The sequence below is a fragment of the Trichosurus vulpecula genome, chromosome 6, assembly GCF_011100635.1.
Source record: "Trichosurus vulpecula isolate mTriVul1 chromosome 6, mTriVul1.pri, whole genome shotgun sequence".
In the NCBI taxonomy this organism is placed as follows: Eukaryota; Metazoa; Chordata; class Mammalia; order Diprotodontia; family Phalangeridae; genus Trichosurus; species Trichosurus vulpecula.
Window position 1 is genome coordinate 278318205 of NC_050578.1, and position 18159 is coordinate 278336363.

Below are 18159 nucleotides of genomic sequence, written 5' to 3' on the forward strand. Positions count from 1 at the left end.
CCTTCCTTCCTTTTCCCCTCCTCCCTCCTTTCCTTTCTCTTTTCCTTTCCTTCCTTCCTTTTCCCTTCCTCCCTTCCTTCCTTTCCCCTTCCCTCCCTCCTTTCCTTCCTCTCTCCCTCTTCCCCTTCCCTCCCTCCCTCCCTCCTTCCTTCTGTCCTTCCTTCCTTCTCCCTCCCCAGCTTCCTTCCTTCCCAATCTTCAGGATTAAACTCCAGCTCCAGGGTCTCTCTGAGACACATACCCTTTTGTGCTAACTCAATGAGCTGCCATCCAACTGAGTGCTACAGCCAGGAGAGTGGATATTCTTTAGTTTGTCCCCTTCCTTTTTCCTATGTGGCTTGTTCATCTCCTGGGTGACTATGGGTCCCTGAGATATAAGGCCCTGCAGTATTCTGGGGCAGAATGTAATCACTGCTGTATCAAGGCAAAGAGAAGAGATGAGATTTGGAGAGCCTCACCTTCTACAGGGGATCTTTGGTTTGGATTTCATAAGGACCCACCTCCATGATATGGGCAGTGTCCCTGGTATCCATTTCCCTCACTTTATATGAATAATGAAAGGACCACTGAACAAAGTTATCTCTGTGGTTGTATCTGTTGAGGAATCTTATATAAAGTACACACAAGAACCCCCCCAGCCCCAGAGACCAGACTCTGGGGCTGTGTGAGGCTCTCCCAAGTCATATGCTTCTTTCAAAATCAACAAAGACAAAATGGTAGAATCTTGGATGCCAGACCCCTCAAGTGCTACTGCCCAGGTACAGAAAGGGAGGATCGAGGCATAGAGGGCATCCTAAGACAAAACCTTTTGAGTCTGAAGGCCACAAGGGCAATACAAGTCACCAGAGTGACCTGATGGTCCAACACTCAAAGGGGACTGTGGGCTGGTGCCCAACATGAGAGAGGAAAAGTTGGCCACGGCTGGGCCACATTCCATTCTGGATGCTGTACCCTGTGAGGGTCACAGGCAATCTGGAGAATTGCACTGGATGGTAGCCAACAATGCCAGGCTGCCCTGTGCCACAGGGCACCCCCAAGGTGAATAAAAGTGGAAGTGACCAAAGTTGATCCCCTCTTGAGCAAAGACATCCCTTCTTGCAACTTGGGGCACATGAGACTGAGGATCCTCAGGTCTAGACCCACTCTCCTGAGTGCATCAGGGCAGTTTTAGAGGGTCATGGACCTCTCCTAGCACTCCCCAAAGTCAGGACTGAAAGGGAAATAGAAGAGACGGGTACATTGTATTTTCTTGTCCCCTACGAAATACTCTTGATAACATTCTCTGAATTTTGGAGGATTCTCCTGAATCCAGCAGACTTCAATTAATCTGGAGAATGGGAGGGACATGGAGGACAAAATCCTTCCTTGGGGGGAAGGGCATGATGCCCGGGATTTCCTCCAATTGGCCCTGAAGGCCAGAATTTAAGGGAAGTACTGAGGAAGTCCCAGAGGAAGCTGCTGAAGGATCAGTCTAGAGACGGCAGTTGTCCAATGCCTACAGAGTTGGCATTTTCTCCGCTTGACCTTGGAAGGCAAAAACCAGGACTGATGGATTGAAACAAAGGAAAGGTTAAGCTCCACTCCTAATAATTAGCTCTCTCTGAACGTCAGGTGGACTTCCTTGGAGGAGGATGAGCGGTTTGTCACTGGCGGTGTTCATGTGGATGCTAGAGGACAACCGTGGGGATGTTGAGGGGAGGGGCCATTCTTCACAAAGAGGCTTGACCTTGGGGACCTCCAACGTGCCATCCACCTGTAAACTTCCATGGAATAGACTCTGAAAATGTCCACTCGTGTCTGGAGTCATGGGATCAGACTTACTCATGAATACTAATGCTAGTCATCACGGAAAGCAGGGCATCATAAAGGGGTAGAGAGAAACATAATTAACGAGTTTGCTCATTTTCCTCATTTTCCCTTTTGGCCTCGTGTCCGGATAATTAGAGCTGTTTACTCCCTCCCCACCCAGCAGAACATGACTGCTCATTAACCAGGAACACGGTGGCAAACTTGGCCGAGTGATATTGATAGCTCCTGCAATCATCTGGGCTTTCCATGCAGAGTCTGGATGGAGGTAATTAGGAAGGACAGGATCCAAGCTGCCTCAGATTCCTTTCTTTGTGTGTAGAAAGTCAATGATTCTTCCCATCCTCTCCCCCCAACCCCTTCTCCCCCTGCCACCCAGCTTCTCTTTCTTGTCCTTGTATAAAGGGCAAATCTTGGTGCAGTGGTAAGCTTTCAAAGTGTAAAACTGCACTAAGACTTCTGGGACACACTATTAATTATAGGCTGTCCCTCAAATCTGAGTTTTGAGAGCCAGACAAGTCCAATGTGAAGTCCTAGGTGAAAGCCATGATTGGCAACATTGTTTTCACTTCTAAGCAATAAACATCTTTGAAACTGGCATCCCGTGGACTACTCTGTTCTTGGGAGGGTGGGGCACAATAAGACAGACAGACACAGACAAGGAAGAGAACCACCTGTAAGCAAGCAGCCTTCTGGGGACAAGGCTCAGACCGTCTGGGCCCTTCAAACCTTTCCTTCGCAGTGCAAGGACACAGGATGGCTTACAGACCAGAAGCAGCATCAGAGCAGGAGTGGAGGTCAATTAGGAGCCAATTAGAGGCTGAAACAACAGACCACATCCTCTAAGCCTGGCCTATGGCACTGTGACCCCCACCAGAGCCACCACTACTTACTCACTGTTGCTCACTTCGAACAGGCTCACAGGAGTGCCAGGATGGTCAAATGAGATCATGTGGATACAGTGTTTTCAGAGGTGAAATTGCAGATAGAATTATCAATCACACTAGTGATTATTGATGACATTAGCAGGCTAGCTAAAAAGGAGCATGCTTGTCAACAAAGCATCTCAGCCCTTTTTCTCAGACTTCCTACTCGCTTTAATTGATCAAGAGTCAGTTGTATTTAGGGAAATTAGCTTAACTGGTTAGAGTGTGAGCTAATGAGGCCAAGGTCAAGAGATTAATCCCCATAAACTTGAGGGCTAGCAGGCAGTCTAACCCACAGCCACGAAGCCCCTCTGATGTGGAGGCTGATGATGTGAGATGACAGCTGTAAAGCTGTAAGCTACTCAAGTGTTAACTGTTAGCTCTTCTTACAAAGTGGGACTCAGCCCAGCACCTTCCCACCTTACTGGAGCATGGGACATAGCATCAACCAGGTTATGCACAATGCACTGAATTTAAGCAGATGATAACACCTAGGAAAGTGTTCACACTGCCACGGAATAAGGTCATTTGTGTTCCCACCCACAGTGTTGTCATCCCCTTGCATTAGCTATGACCAGGACTACGCTGAATTGGCCACTCTGGATTCAGCTGATGGGCACCAGTCACCCAGGTTTGACCTATGAACCTACTATTTCCATAAAGTCCTACGAAGTATGATGCTTTGGGCTGACAAGGGTTATGGCATCCAATAGTGAGCCTTCCCCCCGGAGGCCTTGATGAGAATCACTTTGGGATCCTACATGGAAAGAGGGAGAGACCTTACTGGAATTACTCGGACGTTGTGATGAGCGGCTCCTTCCCGGGCTGCCCAGGCACCCAGGGGCAGGACACTGGGGGGGTTCCTCTGCTGAGTCCTTAAGGAAGACAGGAAGTGGACGTTGTAGGCATGTGGCTGCAGCTGGGACGGGGAGGGCAGCATGGTATCCTCCAAAGGGTTGAGCTCGGCCAGACCCGAATAGTCTTCGAGAATCTCTTCCTCATTATTCTCGTCGACCAGGCGTTCGACCTTCACTTTACTGCCACAATCTGCATTGAGGGATGCGTTGAAGGAGGGCAGCAGCGTCTCCCGGGGGTCGGCCGAAGTGAAGTAGGCGTCTTTAAAGGAATGGAAGTCTTCATCATCGTCGTGCTTACTAATCACGGTGCTTTTCAGGTTAATGTTTTCAGAAATGAATTGACTGTCTTGGCTAAAAATCTCCGTCACAATTTCATCTTCAGGGCTCGAAATGCCACCAAGTAGGGGCTGGTCTTCCAGATCTACAGAAGAAATCTTAAACTGTTCATCTCTACAGTTTTCTTTTTCCAAAATCAGTTTTCTTCCCAGCAATCCTTTCATCTAGAAAACAAATGAATACATGAAAGTCTTTCAAATGGGCCCAAACGACATCTCCCCACCTCTACCCCATTCCACAGGCAATTCTTTAAAATGCAGGATTCTGGGGATGCGCAGTGGGACACAGAGGTCATCGAATCCAACCCCCTTGTTTTACAGATGGGGAAACTGAGGCCCGGAGTGCTTGAATAATAGAGAGGGGACTTCTGGAGCCAATGAGTCCAACTCTTCCGTACCTGAACAGGGAGCAGGACCCTTCTCTAACACCCTCCCACCCAAGAGAAGTTATCTGGCCTTGTCTAGACCTCGAGGTCCACTCCAGAGCCAGGCCATTCTACCCTTGGATAGCTTGGACTGTTAGAGTGACCTGGGACATTAGCCTGAGTGCAGTTCCCTCATCTGTGAAATGGGTGCTTGTAGCAGCTACCTTGCCCTGTTGTATTGTTGGGCTCAGATGAGATACTGTAGGCAAAGTCCCCCCATGTTTTAGATGTCTGGGTTTCTAGTTCTGCCCTCCAGGGCCAGGCAGAATGTGGCCGATCAGCCCTTCCAACTTGTGGGTCCCCAGATCAGACATTCCCAGGGGAAGCCCCTAGACCTAATGAGGGTCATGGATTGCGAGAACCAACCCTGTCACGTTACAAGTGAGACCCCTGAGGCTTGCAGGGAGTCTGTGGCAGGGCCAGGGTGTGAGAGGGGCTTCGAAGCCAACACCAGCTCGGAGGCCAGGCTGCCTCTCACCCCCCAGAGAGGCAGACTTTGGGGCTGAAGGGCCTGGGGCCCCGGGAGGGGACGGGACTTGTCCAAGGGCTCTCTGGCAAAGCCGATGACATGAGCTCGGGGGAGAACCCCTGTGAGACCTTGAGCAAATGCCCTCCCTTCTCTGGGTTTCAGTTTCCTCCTCTGTGAAAGGAAGGGAAGGGGCGCCCCGACCTCTGCGGGGCCCGCGATTCTGTCCCCGCGCTCTTGTCTCAGGAGTTGGGGCTGGGGGCGCTAGGTGTTTTCGGCCGCCCCTCTTTGGCCAGACCCGGGAATCTCAGGTGGGAAGATGGACACGCACTCGGTCCTCCCTGGTCCGAGCTCAGGACTCTCCTCCCCTCCCCCTCCATGACAACAGGACGCAGACCTTTGGGGGGAGGGGACCCTGTGACTTCATTGACATTGGGCCCTCCCGGAGTGGAAGTGCCCTCCAGCAGCGTGGCCTTGTCCGGGTCCCCCGGCCAGGAGGGGGCAGGGGCGGCCCCTCGGCCCAGGCGTGGGCTTCGATTGGGTTTGGGAAGGAAGGGAGGGGCGTCCGGCTAATGCCGGGTGGTCCCAGTGTGGAGGCTCCCTCCGTGAGCCCAGAGAGGTGCAGCCACTAGCTCGGGGTCACGCAGCCAAGCGTGCTTCTCATTTTACACCGGGGGAGACTGAGGCCCGGAAAGGGGCTCGGGATACCCACCGCCGGGCCGGGGCTGCGGACAGGGTCGCGGAGGAGCCGCGGAGGACGAAGGACCAAGATGAGGAGGAGGACGAGTACCAGAACGAGGATGAGGGGAGCTGAGAACGACCGCGCTGCCGCCTCCGCGTGCCCGCAGCCAGCTCGGGAGCGAGCCCGACGCGTGCACGCTGCCTCCGTGCGCGTGCCCCGGCGGCGGTGGGCGGGGGCACCGCGCGTCTGGGCTCGCACCAACCGCCCCCCGAGCCCGTGCCCGTAAAGAGCGGGGCGACCGTTGGGAGGGGAGAGGGACCGTTGGGCCCGGGAGGGGGGAGGGGCGGACCGCTTCGGGCCTCCAGCCCCTCCCCCCAGCCTGGGGAAAGTGAGCCCCGGGCGGGGCTAGGGCCACCTTGAGGTGAAATGAGCGTCCTTCCTGTCACTTTCACTCCTGCGAGCCCTGACCGTGAGCCACCTGTAGGATGTCCGAGAAAGTGGGATGCCTCACAGCTCCGGGGACAGCTGATGCCCCTCCCCTCTTTGGGCCTCAGTTTCCTCATTTGTATAAGGAGGGGGGTGGACTGGATGCCTTTGATCCTACTGCAGCTATGATCCTACTATGGCGGTAACAGATCCCCCTAATGCCAAGCCTTCCGTTTAGAGACGTACTCAAAGACAACATCAGAATTCTACAAAGACATTAGTGGCCCGTCCATAAGGACACTTCAGGATGCAGGGACTCGTATTGGAATCTCTGACATTGTGACGAATTAGGGTCAATGAGCCTGATAAAAGGGATGCACCTACTATGTGCTAGGCACTGGGCGGGGGCGGGGGTGGGCACCAAAAGTAAAAAGTGCCCATTCAAGCTGGATGTCAGGAAGAGCTGCCAGGCCTGGGGGAGAAGGGGCTGCCTCTGGCGGTGGGGGTTTCCTCCTCCTGGGGGGCTAGGACATTAGGGGCTTTGAGGCAGAGGGGAGGAGAATGAACCTCCCAGGCGGCCGGGGCAGCCTGCAGTGGATGGATTGTCAATGGCACATGGGAGAAGCCACAATCAGAGCTGTTTGTCTGCACCAGGGAGAGTGTGGAGACCAACGTGAGCTGTCTGGAAGAGCAGCCTGGCACCAGGTCTTGAAGGATGTTAGATGCCAAGCAAAGGCATTTACACTGGATTCTAGAGGCCATAAGAAGCCGCTGGCATGTCTTGAGGAGGGAGGTGACCGAGCTTTAGGAATATCACTGGCAGCTCAGTGAAGGATGGACCTGAGGGGGTAGGTAGTCTGGGAGGGGATCCCAGGCAGGGAGACCAACCGAGAGGCTGTGGCGATCTAGGTCAGGAGGGAGGTGGATGAAGGCCATGGGCGTGAAAAGGGGGACCTCTGAGGGACAATTCACGAGGCTTGGGAACCAATCGGGGGTATGGCAGCTGGGCGGCCCAGTGGAAAAAGCTCTGGGAGAGAGAGAAGAAAGGAGGAGGCAGGACGGAGATTGAGGAGAGGTGACAGTCAACCAGGAGAGAGCAGGGGCACAGAAAGGCAGAGAGTCCAGGAGGAGAAGGTGACCAAGAGGACACTATGACCCAAGGATAGTGTCAAAGGCTCCCAACAGATCCAGAAGGAGGAGAATTGAGAAAAAGACCCCCAGATTTGGGCAATTAAGAGACCTTCGGAGAGGAGGTGAGAAAAGCCCTCTTGGTGAAGTCCAAGGAGAGTTAGTGATTGCCCAAGTGTCAGAGCTGGGATTTGAACTCAGCTCCTCGGACTCCAAATGGAGCACTCTTTCCCAGTGAAGCTTTATGCACCATGGCTCCCATCTACCTTTCCAGAATGTCATCATCATTCCCCTTCATGCACAAAGCCAGCCTAGTTGCTGTTCCTCATATTTAACAATCCACTTCCCAGCCCTTCCTTTGAACAGACCTGAAAGCGCTCCTTCTTCACCTCTAATTCAGAATCCCCAGCCTCCCATAAGGTCCTTTCTAGGAGGGACTGTTTCATTCTTTATATCCTACATCCTATATATCCTATCCTTTATATTCTATATCCTATATCCTTTATATCCTGTGTCCTTTATATCCTATATCATTTATATCCTATGTGTCTCTAGTGCCTGGCTCACAGTAGGAATTTAATAAATACTCGTGGGTTGATTCCACACTCATTAGAGGTCCCACTCCCTCCCCCCATTTAGTTTTTGTTCTCGATTATTTCCCAAAATTCACTTATCTATGCCCGAATTCTGTCCCCACCCATCCACCAAGAGAATGTAAACTCCATATGATGAATGTGAAAAAAATTCAAAGAAACATTAGAGTTATATGAAGTGATGTAGAGAAGCAGGACCCAAAGGTACACATTTTGTATATATTGTGTACATTCTCATGTGTACTCTTCATTGCGTTAAGTCATTTCAGTCATGTCTGACCCATTTAGGGTGTTCTTGGCAAAGAGAACTGGATTTGTCATTTCATTCTCCAGCTCATTTTACAGATGAGGAAACTGAGGCAAAGAGGGTTAAGTGACTTGCCCAGGGTCACACAGCTAGTAAGTGAACTTAGGGCCAGCACTTTATCCACTAAACCACCTAACTACCCCATCATGTGTACACATGTCGTCTATTTCCCTAAGCACACCCCTCGCTCCACCCACCCCTGAAAGAATACAAGCTTCCTTGGGTCATAGTGTCCTCTTGGTCACTGTCTCTCTAGCCAAAAGCCTGTAGTAGATGCTTAAGAAATGCTTGTGGATTGAAGAACCCTTACTTTGGCAGCTCTGAGGTCTTTTTAACATAGAAAAAATCTTGGGTCACATTTTTAAAAATGCTCTATTAATGTCTGTTTTTCATTTCAGTCATTCCCCAATGTAAGCCACCTCCTCACCCCACCCTGGTCCAACCCTTCCTCCTCGGTAACCTGGAGGCCCTCCTGAGGGTGTGCAAGATTTATCTCTTCCCTCTCCTCTCAGTCATCTGCCCTTTGGGACCAAGACTGCAATTCATCTGGGGTCAGCAGCCCTTTAGGGTTTTCATGAACACAACTGTATTCACTGGATGATTGTGTAATGTATTGTACAAGCATTGTGCTCCTGGTTCTGCTCTCCTTTTGAATCAGTTCACAGAATTCTTCTCATGTTTTTCTGAAACGTCTTTGTCATTTCAAATGCACTGCAATTTTCCATTACATCCACAAGGTATGGTAAACAACACAATGGATTTGCAGCCAGATTTTGGAGCCAGGTGGCACAGTGGATAGAATGGTGAGCCTGGAGTCAGGAGGACCTGAGTTCAAATCCAGTCTCAGACACTTCCTAGCTATGTTACCCTGGGCAAGTCACTTCACCCTCTTTGCCTCAGTTTCTTCATTGGTAAAATGAACTGGAGAAGGAAATAGCAAATCACTCCAGGATCTCTGCCAATATAACCCCAAATGGGGTCATGAAGAGTCAGATCTGAAAGGACTGATCATCAACAAATCTAGAACCAAAGGTCATGGGTTCAAATTCCCGCTCTTTGACTTGACCTTGGTCAATAACATCCATTTCTAGTCTGCTGGACTAAGGTATACCAAGCCTAAATCTATGATCCTATGACCACAATTTGTTCCATTGTTCCCCAATTTGTTTGGGATATTTTGCCACCACAAAAAAGTGCTATCATGGAGTATCCTGTATCTAGGGCTATTCACTTTCTGTCACTGATCTCCTCGGAGTCCATGGTCACTAGCGGCATGGCTGGGCCAAAGACTTTTCAGAAGCCTGCTTCAGTTTGGATTCTTGCTACATCCTGAGTGTGGTGGAGATTGCCAGTAAGTCTGAGCCTGGGACACATGGGATGGTGTCATGTTTATAAACCACCTCACTCCACTGGGAAAATGCGCCAAACAAACAGTACTGTGGAAGACTGAGGTTAATTTCTTTATTAATGAGAGCCTACATTCATGTAGCATTTTCAAGATTTACATCCCAAAGAGCATTTTCTATTTACATGCAATGGACATTCCAAGATAGCAATGAATAAAAACCATATCTCCATTAAGAATCTGGATCCCTTCTAAATAAAAATTAAACACGTGACACTCTCACTGCCCCTTTCAACATGTACAATAAAAACTGACACTTTCTGTGCCAGTTCTATTTACATTCTTTTAAAGAATGTAAAGTTGCATTGATAACTGCTCTGATTAACTACAATTACATTGGAAACATTTAAAACCTGAGTCAAGCCCAAACACTATCTTTAATAATAAAATCTCTCCTACAAGCTAATACAACTTTAAGTGCAATTTTAATATGGATTAGTTAGTGGTCAATATAAAATAGTGCATGATTTCCGCAGCCCAGAATGGCTGGCTGGCGGGTTCTTCGAGTGGTCTGATTTAATGTCCCCCTTGCTGCCTGCAGTATAGGCTTTTTCTCTTGATTTTTTTTTTGCCCAGATAGTAAACCCAATCCTTTTATTTTTACTTAAAAAAATTTCTGTAGCTCATTTGAGTGGGATGCCTGCAGTACAAAATATACATATGCAAAATCTGCACTGCTCTTCAGCAGGTGCCTTCCATCAGGTCCAGATGTTCAGCCCTTTCTGTGTATCACTGGAGTGCAGACCTCTCTGAGGAGGCAAACCCAAGCAGGGTCGGGTGATGAGATGATAATTAAACACACCATTGGAAGAAAACGCACACTGTCAGTCCAGCTCAGTGGCAGTGGTCATCGAATTCCATAAGCCTTTAACTCTGATATTAAAGACCAGAGAGGATTCAGTGCCTTTAAAACAAAACCAGTTGGACCCTTCCTCATGAAGTTAGCTTTATCCCAGCACTCACAGGGTTCTAGGTCCTTTAAAAACCATGGTCATCCAGTACCCTGGTCTTTTCTTTCTTTGGGAATGAGAGGGACTGGGGTTTTTTGTTTTGTTCTGTGGTGTTCTCTCATTCTCCCCCTCTTCCCCTCCCCCCCTCCAAAAACAATGCTGCTAGGATGAAGAGGCTCCATTCTCAGTCATTTGGGATGCCTGTACTCACTTTTCTTCCCTCCCTTCCCAACATCCTCTCTCTCACATCAGCCACCTTGTTACATTTGTTCCTACAGAGTAGCGCCCGACTGGTGACAACAGACAGCTGCTCTGAGCTTCTCTAGCCAATGCCACACTCCCAACTTGGGGAGGAGGGGATCCCAAACAGGGAAAGCTGATTGATGTGGCCTCTCTCTCTGACACACAGAAGCTGGACTCTGTTGGAGGAGAAAACCAGATACATATGGCTGCCTGTAAAGGGTGGCTCATACTCTACTAAAAAGCTCGTTCCAGGACTAAACCCAAGTGGGGTAAAAAGATGACAGAATGGAATCTGGAATCCCACAATTCAGCAGTGGACTTTACACTTACAATACAATCTATGTAAGACTTTTCTTGTGTTTAGGGCCTTCCATCGTTAAGGCACTGGGGTTATAAATACACTCAAGGTTTATTCTCACATCAATAAAACTAGAGATGAAGCAAATATGGGGGTGGCTATTCTCTTAGGCAGTGTAAGTAACTGAGCTATCCATCGTGGCAAGAGTTTGTCCCAAAGAGGTGCCCCATTCTTGGTTAGTGCATGACATGGCTATGTCCATTGGTCATACTTCCAATCTAAACAATTTAAAAAATATATAATGCACATATAACTGCTCTGATAACAGGAGTTAAATGCCCATAAGTACCAGATATACAGTCACAATTCAGGAAACATATTTCTGTTCCCCACATATATATTACATCAAACTTCCTCTACTTACATTAATTCGACAATACTTCAATCCCTTCATTTATTAAATTTAAACAAGACAAAGACTTCAGGGGGAAAATCAAGCATTCACATCATTAGGACATACCTAAAAGTAGCAAAATTACACTTCTTCATATAATATACTCTGCCCTCCCTATCTCTTCTCTCTCTATAAAAACAAAATAAAAAAAACCTAAGAACAAAATCCTCCCTGGAAAAGAGCAACTTCTGACCATCGACTACAAAGGGGAATTCAATGTCTAGTCTTTTTGGTTTCTCAGAAGAGTTTCACTTCCTCCGTGGTAGGCATAACTGGAATTACTTTTTGGCGTTGACATGGAGTCCAAACAAGGCGATAATGTCGATCATGGCTTGCCTCAGGTGAGCTCCAAACCGATGCGAATCCTTTAATGTTAAGGGAGAACAAAAGGTGAAAACTTGCCGTGTCAGATGGTTTCCTAAAATTGACATCAGTCTTAAATCCTTGAAATTAGGCCTCCACCACCCATTCACCCCAGAAAGTCAAGTGGTTAATGAAATGACAGCTTAGAGTTGGTGGTCATCTATTTGATACTCCCCCTTCCCCACCCCCCTCCAGTGCAAGGGTACACGCAAGGCAAAGTCTGAAACAGTGACCCCCTGAAAGATTCCATCAAAGGCTAGCCCCTTCCTATGTCTCCTTTCCCTTCCGAACGGTGGTAAGGGCTGCCGGTGCCTGATACTGCCCACATGGAACTGGAACCCTCCCCTCTTTCTTTCAGTTAGCCCATTCTCCAGCACTTGGGGGAGTTTTTATCCCAGCCTTTTGGTGGTTGCCCTTGGGGACTCTGACAGATTCCAAGCATCCAAGTTCAGGGACTCTGCATAAGTAAAGGTGCCCTGAAGAGTCACCCTTTTCCCAGAGAAGGCTCCCTCATGACACACTGCTGGGTAATGGAATGGAGCCACATCCACATACAAGGAGGGAAGGACAGCTCCAAGGTTTTCCTGGGAGCACAGAAAAGGAAGGGGGGAAAGGAGTGTCTCACCACATGCCTATAATCAAGAGAAAACAACTTCACTGAAACTGTGGTAATCTCACCTTGGGGGGCTCTTGTAGGATCATACTAATGAGAGCTGGTGGGGAACGGGACACCCCAGACTAGCAAATCCAACCCCCTCCTTCTACACAGGAGGAAACTGAAACATAAGGATGCTGGGTGGTTCACCAAAGGCCACACTGCACCTAGTAGGTGCTTCATCAGTATTTGCCGAACTACACTGAAGGGTGCTCCCTTAAGAGGCAGACAAGGAGCTGGGCTCACCATAAATCAGGGCAGGGAGAAGGAGGAGGAGGAGGAGGAGGTGGAAGAGGTCATCAGGCTGGGTCACAGTTGGGATGTCACAGCTTCTGACTGCCTCCAAAAGCAGCTCTTTTCAACACCAATATTTGCCTGTGCATGCTGACTGTGGGACACCACCATCTCCCCCAAAACAATGGCAGGAGGGAGGACCAAAGGGCCATGTAGAGATGGACGTGATTACTCCATAAGAAGGGCCCTCAAAGACAGCACAACAAAGACAAGTACGGCTTGAGGAGGGATGTGAAGTTACACAGAAAACGAGAAGTAACCGATGATGGGCCTGAGGGTGGTGGCAGCAGCTAGGCTTATAAAACAAGGTCCCCAGATTTCTGGGTGGCTCCTCTACCTGGGGGCAGAAAGGCCCACAGAGGCTTCCACCTTCTGCATGGGGGCAGGGCAGGGAACACCCAGGCACAGGCCCAGCCCACAGCCCGAAGGGGTGATGTCCGCAAGAACGGCTTCTGCCATCCCTACATTCACAAGTGGAAGCTGTTCTCGCCCTTGGCCCCATGAGCTCCAGACTACTGAGCCTCATGGCATTCACTTCATTCCCCACCCCTCAAGCTTGGCTCAAGATGCTCGGTCACTCTCATGAGCACCTATAGACCAGGGAAGGAGGAGAGGCAGAAACATGTGGGCATGTGAATGGCACAGGGGCTCTGGAGGATTTTTGTTCTTTGTGATGCTTTCAGAATCTGCTTGCTCTCCAACCAATACTTGGCATTTCTTTCAGTGAGGCAGTGCCTAAAAGAAATGTGACTGTCTACTATGACCAACTCTTTACTGGGCCTCCCAACCATCCCCAGGTCCCAAACCCCAGAGCTGGCAGGCATCAACATCCTAATAATGGAATCATGGGGACACGGCGCCATTAGCAACAATGATAGTAGCCATAAAGGTGAGGGAGGCCACTGTGAAAAATCACACGGGCCAACCCTAACTCTCATCCTTATAGCTAAGAGAAATGGATTGTTTTGAGTACGGAATATCCCCACATCTTTATCTTGGACTCCATCAAACAGGACTTGACTGCTAAAGGGCCCAAAAGAACCTCATCCATTTATGAGGCGATTCTAACTCGGAGACATTCTCACACCACAAATCCCAAGGTTGGCGTGGCAGTGTAGACCCACCCTAAGGTTTTGCTACCAATAATGATTGAGTCAGGCAAAGACTCCCTTCCATTTGTCTTTGCAGCCCTTTATGCAGATTAGGAGTTTAATAAATGCACAGTTCACTAGCAGCAGTAGATAATCTAAGTAAGATATCAGACATGTAGAAAAGGCACGCTTTTAAAAATAAAGGTAAGAAGGCAGCACATATCACAGCCAAGAGAGGGACCATTTTCACACTTACAGTCTCGGGGCTGGACAATTTGGAGGACACATGGAAATTGATGAGGTTCTCCCCTACTATAATATAGGAAACCCCATAACCATCATCAGCGACCTACAGGAAAGACAGGAACAAAATCAGAAATCTGCCAAAAAATGGTGTAGTGAATAGATCTGCGGGGAGGGGGTATCTCGAAAATAAGATCTCTGATCAGCAAAGGCATCGCATGCTGTTGGTGTATCTGATGCTCCTTCAGAGCACGTTTTTTAGCCCTATATTTTACTTGGGCAGCCAGGTGGTGCAGTGGATAGAGCACCGGGCCTGGAGTCAGAAGGATCTGAGTTCAAATCCAGCCTCAGACATATATTAGCTGTGTCACCCTGAGCAAATCACTTCACACTGTTTGCCTCAGTTTCCTCATCAGTAAAATGAACTGGAGATGGAAATGGCAAACCACCCCAGTATCTTGCTAAGAAAACCCCCTGATGGGGTTGCGAAGAGTCAGACACGACTGAACAACAAAATATTTTACTTACTGGTCCAAAGCCGCCTCCACTGGACACGTATTCTGGATTCCTGTCTAGATCAAAGAGTTCTATCTGCTGTTGAGGTGTCTGACTAGTTGAGAGTCTCCACGGATCCGATAAAACCTTGAGAGCAGAATATGGGTAGAATTTAGGGATGTACAATGACACTCCCCTCCACCCCCACCTAATATAATACACGGACAGCTTTGGGGGCAGAGGTACAGCAGAACTGGGGGTGGGGTGATGATGAAGAGGCCCCTGGCAACCCTGTTTTGTCTCTTGACCTTCTCTTAGACACAGAGCGCCAATAACGTCCCCAGGAAGTACGATGGCCACACGGTCTCATGATGCTCAGTTGTGATACCTTCCCCTCCCCCACCCCAACGACCGTGTGTGGCAGACGAAGGAAGATCATAAGACTGAAAGAAGAGCCCAAGGATCACTGTCTGCCCTCCTGCCCCCTCCCCTGCCCTATCTAACTGATGGGGGGAAATGGAGTCCTTGGAGGGGGAGGGATTTGCCAGAAACCACATAGGCAGTACACAGAAGACAGGACGTGAATCTAGTCCCTGGGACAATGAAGCAGGCTGACATGACTGTAGGCTCTCATAGTGGTGTTGGAGAACTAGCTGAGAACAGGCTGGATTCCATATGAAGTGCTTGTTTGAGGCTATTGACAGAGATCTGAATCCTACAAGAATATAAACTTGGAGACATCCTGGTGTTTCCTGTCCTCCTCAACCCTCCAAAGATTCTATACTGGAAAGTCTAATGCTCTTTCAGCAATCAGCACAGTGGCATTTTATCACCCCACACAAACGTGACTAGTCCTTCACTCTCATATCTACTTATGCCAGAAGAGTCATGTATCTATCTAATACACTAGAATTCTGGGTCATATTTTTCATTTTTATTAAAATTCCCAGTCCTAAGTTCTGGCCTTTTCGTGTTAGAGTATGAGCTCTTGGTGGGGGGAGGGGCTATTTGGTTTTTGCCTTTGTCTCCTAGATGCTTAGCACAGGGCTGGGCACATACTAGGCACTTCATAAATGCCTGTCAACCAGCCCGTTTGATACCAAAGGTGGGGTTTGGTTTAACTGAGTGACACAAGTCAAATACCTCTGCCAAAATTACTTACTTCTTTTAGGAAAGGTGAATCAACAGCTAGATATTTGGAGACCACATAGAGGCAAAAAAGATGGCGGTCAATGCCAGCGCCAGTCATGGCAAGACGGTACATGTGTTGGTGTTTATCAGCTGCAACTTTGAATAATTTGAGCTTTTGTTCAACCTAAATAACAGAGAATGAGAAGAAACCATGATGCACGTGTGCTTGTTTCAAGCTATATATAGTGTGTAAAACTGTCTTCTAAGGCTGCTGGACTTGCCAGTGAGCGGATCCAAAATAATGGGCCTCCATCGGTGATTGATGGACTGATGCAGTATAGATTGTCCCATGGAAATAAGAGAATTTTTTTCACTCTTGCCTTTCTTGTTAGAATAAATGCTGAGATTTGAAGAAATATGAATTGTTATGATGTGCCCAGCCCTCTGCAAAAGTCCTCATTGGGGTGTGGAGGTGACCAGACTTCAAAGGGCTTCAGCAACAGAGCATATGCTAAATCTCAAACTGGAAAAACTTCATTCATGAGGCCAAGGGTGAGCTGTCACCTGAGGGAGGCTGAGGGTGGGCCGACTCCGCACATAGAAAACTGGCCCGGCTGGCCCCCAGATGGAGGAGTGGAGAATTTTCAGCTGAGTCAGCAGAGGAAACCCCAGTGTTCACCTAAAGTACATGCCTCCATCTTTATGGGACAAGGCACCAAAGGTTCCATGGCCCATGTGTCCTCCTCCTCCTCCTGATGGAACTCCAAAGGCTTACCTCTACTCTTACCCTTACCATGGAGAAGGCCAGCTAAGCTTTTGTATGGCCACACTCATCATTAAGGTGGTATTAGAATAATATAGTAAATAATTCTTTGGGAAGCTGCCCTCCATATTAGACCCGCATCCTCCTCCACAAAATTACTCAGGATATATTTTATATTTGAGAAGCTGTGTGGAATAGTGGATAGTGAGGTAGCCTTGATGCTAGGAAGGTCTGACATACTGGCTACACAACCCTGGGCAAACCCCATGCCCTCCGGGTGCCCCAGGCACCTTGCTAAGACCGTAAGTTTCAGAGAAGGTGCCAACCTCCACTGACAGAGGGAGTTTCCCCAAACAAGGAAATCACTGGTCCAGTTCCCACCTTCCCTAGTCAGTATTTCACTTCACGTGTCCATCTTCTAGCCCTCGATGGAATGGAAGGTCCATGAGGCAAGGGTTGTTTTATATTTGTCCTTATGTCCTCAGAGCCCAGCACAGGCCTGGCACATAAAAATATCCATTCAGACGATTGAATCCTCCTCTAGCTCCTCAGTACCATCATCCACACTCATCTTTGCCACAGACTATAAGTAAGCTTCCAACGTTGGTTTAGCCAGTAATGGAGTATTTCTACTTAAAATGCTGGTTTTAGTTATATTTATGTTTAATTAAAAAAAAAGAATTTGTTGGAACACAAACATGCATAGAAATCATTGGGCTGAAAGGAACTTTGAGAAATGCCCTGCCCATTGACTGAGCAGGTCATTCACCAAGACCCACATGACCGATGACTCCCTCTTTGGCTTGTGGAAACGCCTCGTGAAAGGAGTGGCGTCATCTTGCTGGGTGTTTTCAGTGCGCAGGCACCACTGAGGTCTGATCTGACTCTACATGCTGCTAGCCCTAATGTCATTCCCTTCTCTTCAGGGACTGCCCTCAAACTCCCCTCCCATTCTCCAGAGGCCCCTTGGCTTTCTCGAGGCCAACCACCCCCCATGCCTTGGGAGATGACGTCTTTTGCGTGTACTGCTCTAGCTTGGACACAGGCCATCACAGCTTAGAGCATCGACATGGAACTGAAGGATGACGTGCTTGGGGCGCCCCCTTCTGGCCATACTACTTGTACTACAAGGAAGTATGGGAACAGACGGACTGAGAACCTTGGACAGCACAAGTCATGGGCGCACTGAAGCCAAGCGCATAGCAGCATGGCCAGGCATTCTGTCCACTCACCGTCTGTTTGGGGTCCACCATGGTGAGCACAAAGTTGCAAGATTCCATAGTACAGGAACGGACTGTCTCTGTTCGTCCTTCTCGGAAGAGGCGGGTCATGGAAGCTTCATACGTTAAGCAAAATTTGCCCTTGTCCTAGCAAGGAAAAGACCATCCTACGTATCAATACCACTTCATTTGCAATCATCATTCTTTTCGAAAGGGTAGCGATGAACATTGCACCCGTGGGCTTAGAACATCCGTCTACATCTATGTACATGCAAGAACGTACTACACACGTGTGCTCATGTGTGTTGTTCCCTGGGCTGGGTGAGCTCAGCCTCTGGGGCACCAGGGTTTCCAGGGAGGCCTCTCCTGACCGGTTCTTGTGTGGGAGGGAGAAAGGACAGGAAAGGGAGATCTCCTCTGAGTGGTCTGAATGCATGAAAACATAGTGAGGACCCTGAGCATGCAAACCTATGGTGGCCCAAGGAGGGATCTGAGACAGACACATAACACTTCCATCACTGTCCCCTTGTCTCCTGATGGCAGGTTACATCTATGTGGCACACACAGATTCCTCACAGCTCTCTGTGGAAGCTCCAGAGAGAA

General features: G+C 48.8%; 2 protein-coding genes across 6 annotated transcripts in view; both read right to left on the minus strand.

Moving 5' to 3' along the window:
- TESMIN (testis expressed metallothionein like protein) overlaps positions 1-6267 on the minus strand; it is a 46932-nt gene extending 40665 nt beyond the window's left edge. Inside the window, exons 1-2 of one of the 2 annotated variants that reach the window (XM_036765468.1) lie at positions 5528-5739; positions 3517-4089 (exon numbers count right to left, since the gene is read on the minus strand). In XM_036765468.1, the coding sequence (XP_036621363.1) occupies positions 3517-4089 (573 nt within the window). In that variant the 5' untranslated portion in view covers positions 5528-5739. Of the gene's footprint in view, positions 1-3516; positions 4090-5527; positions 5740-6169 lie in introns of those variants that run through there. The other variant, XM_036765467.1, reaches the window with a different exon arrangement.
- A 3128-nt stretch (positions 6268-9395) lies between these two features.
- The window catches only part of CPT1A (carnitine palmitoyltransferase 1A), a 68412-nt gene continuing 59648 nt past the window's right edge, over positions 9396-18159 (minus strand). For all 4 annotated transcript variants that reach the window (XM_036763029.1, XM_036763030.1, XM_036763032.1 and 1 more), the window contains exons 15-19: positions 17569-17703; positions 15605-15757; positions 14476-14589; positions 13961-14053; positions 9396-11666 (exon numbers count right to left, since the gene is read on the minus strand). In XM_036763029.1, coding sequence (XP_036618924.1) covers positions 11580-11666; positions 13961-14053; positions 14476-14589; positions 15605-15757; positions 17569-17703 — 582 coding nt within the window. In that variant the 3' untranslated portion in view covers positions 9396-11579. The remainder of the gene's footprint in view (positions 11667-13960; positions 14054-14475; positions 14590-15604; positions 15758-17568; positions 17704-18159) is intronic.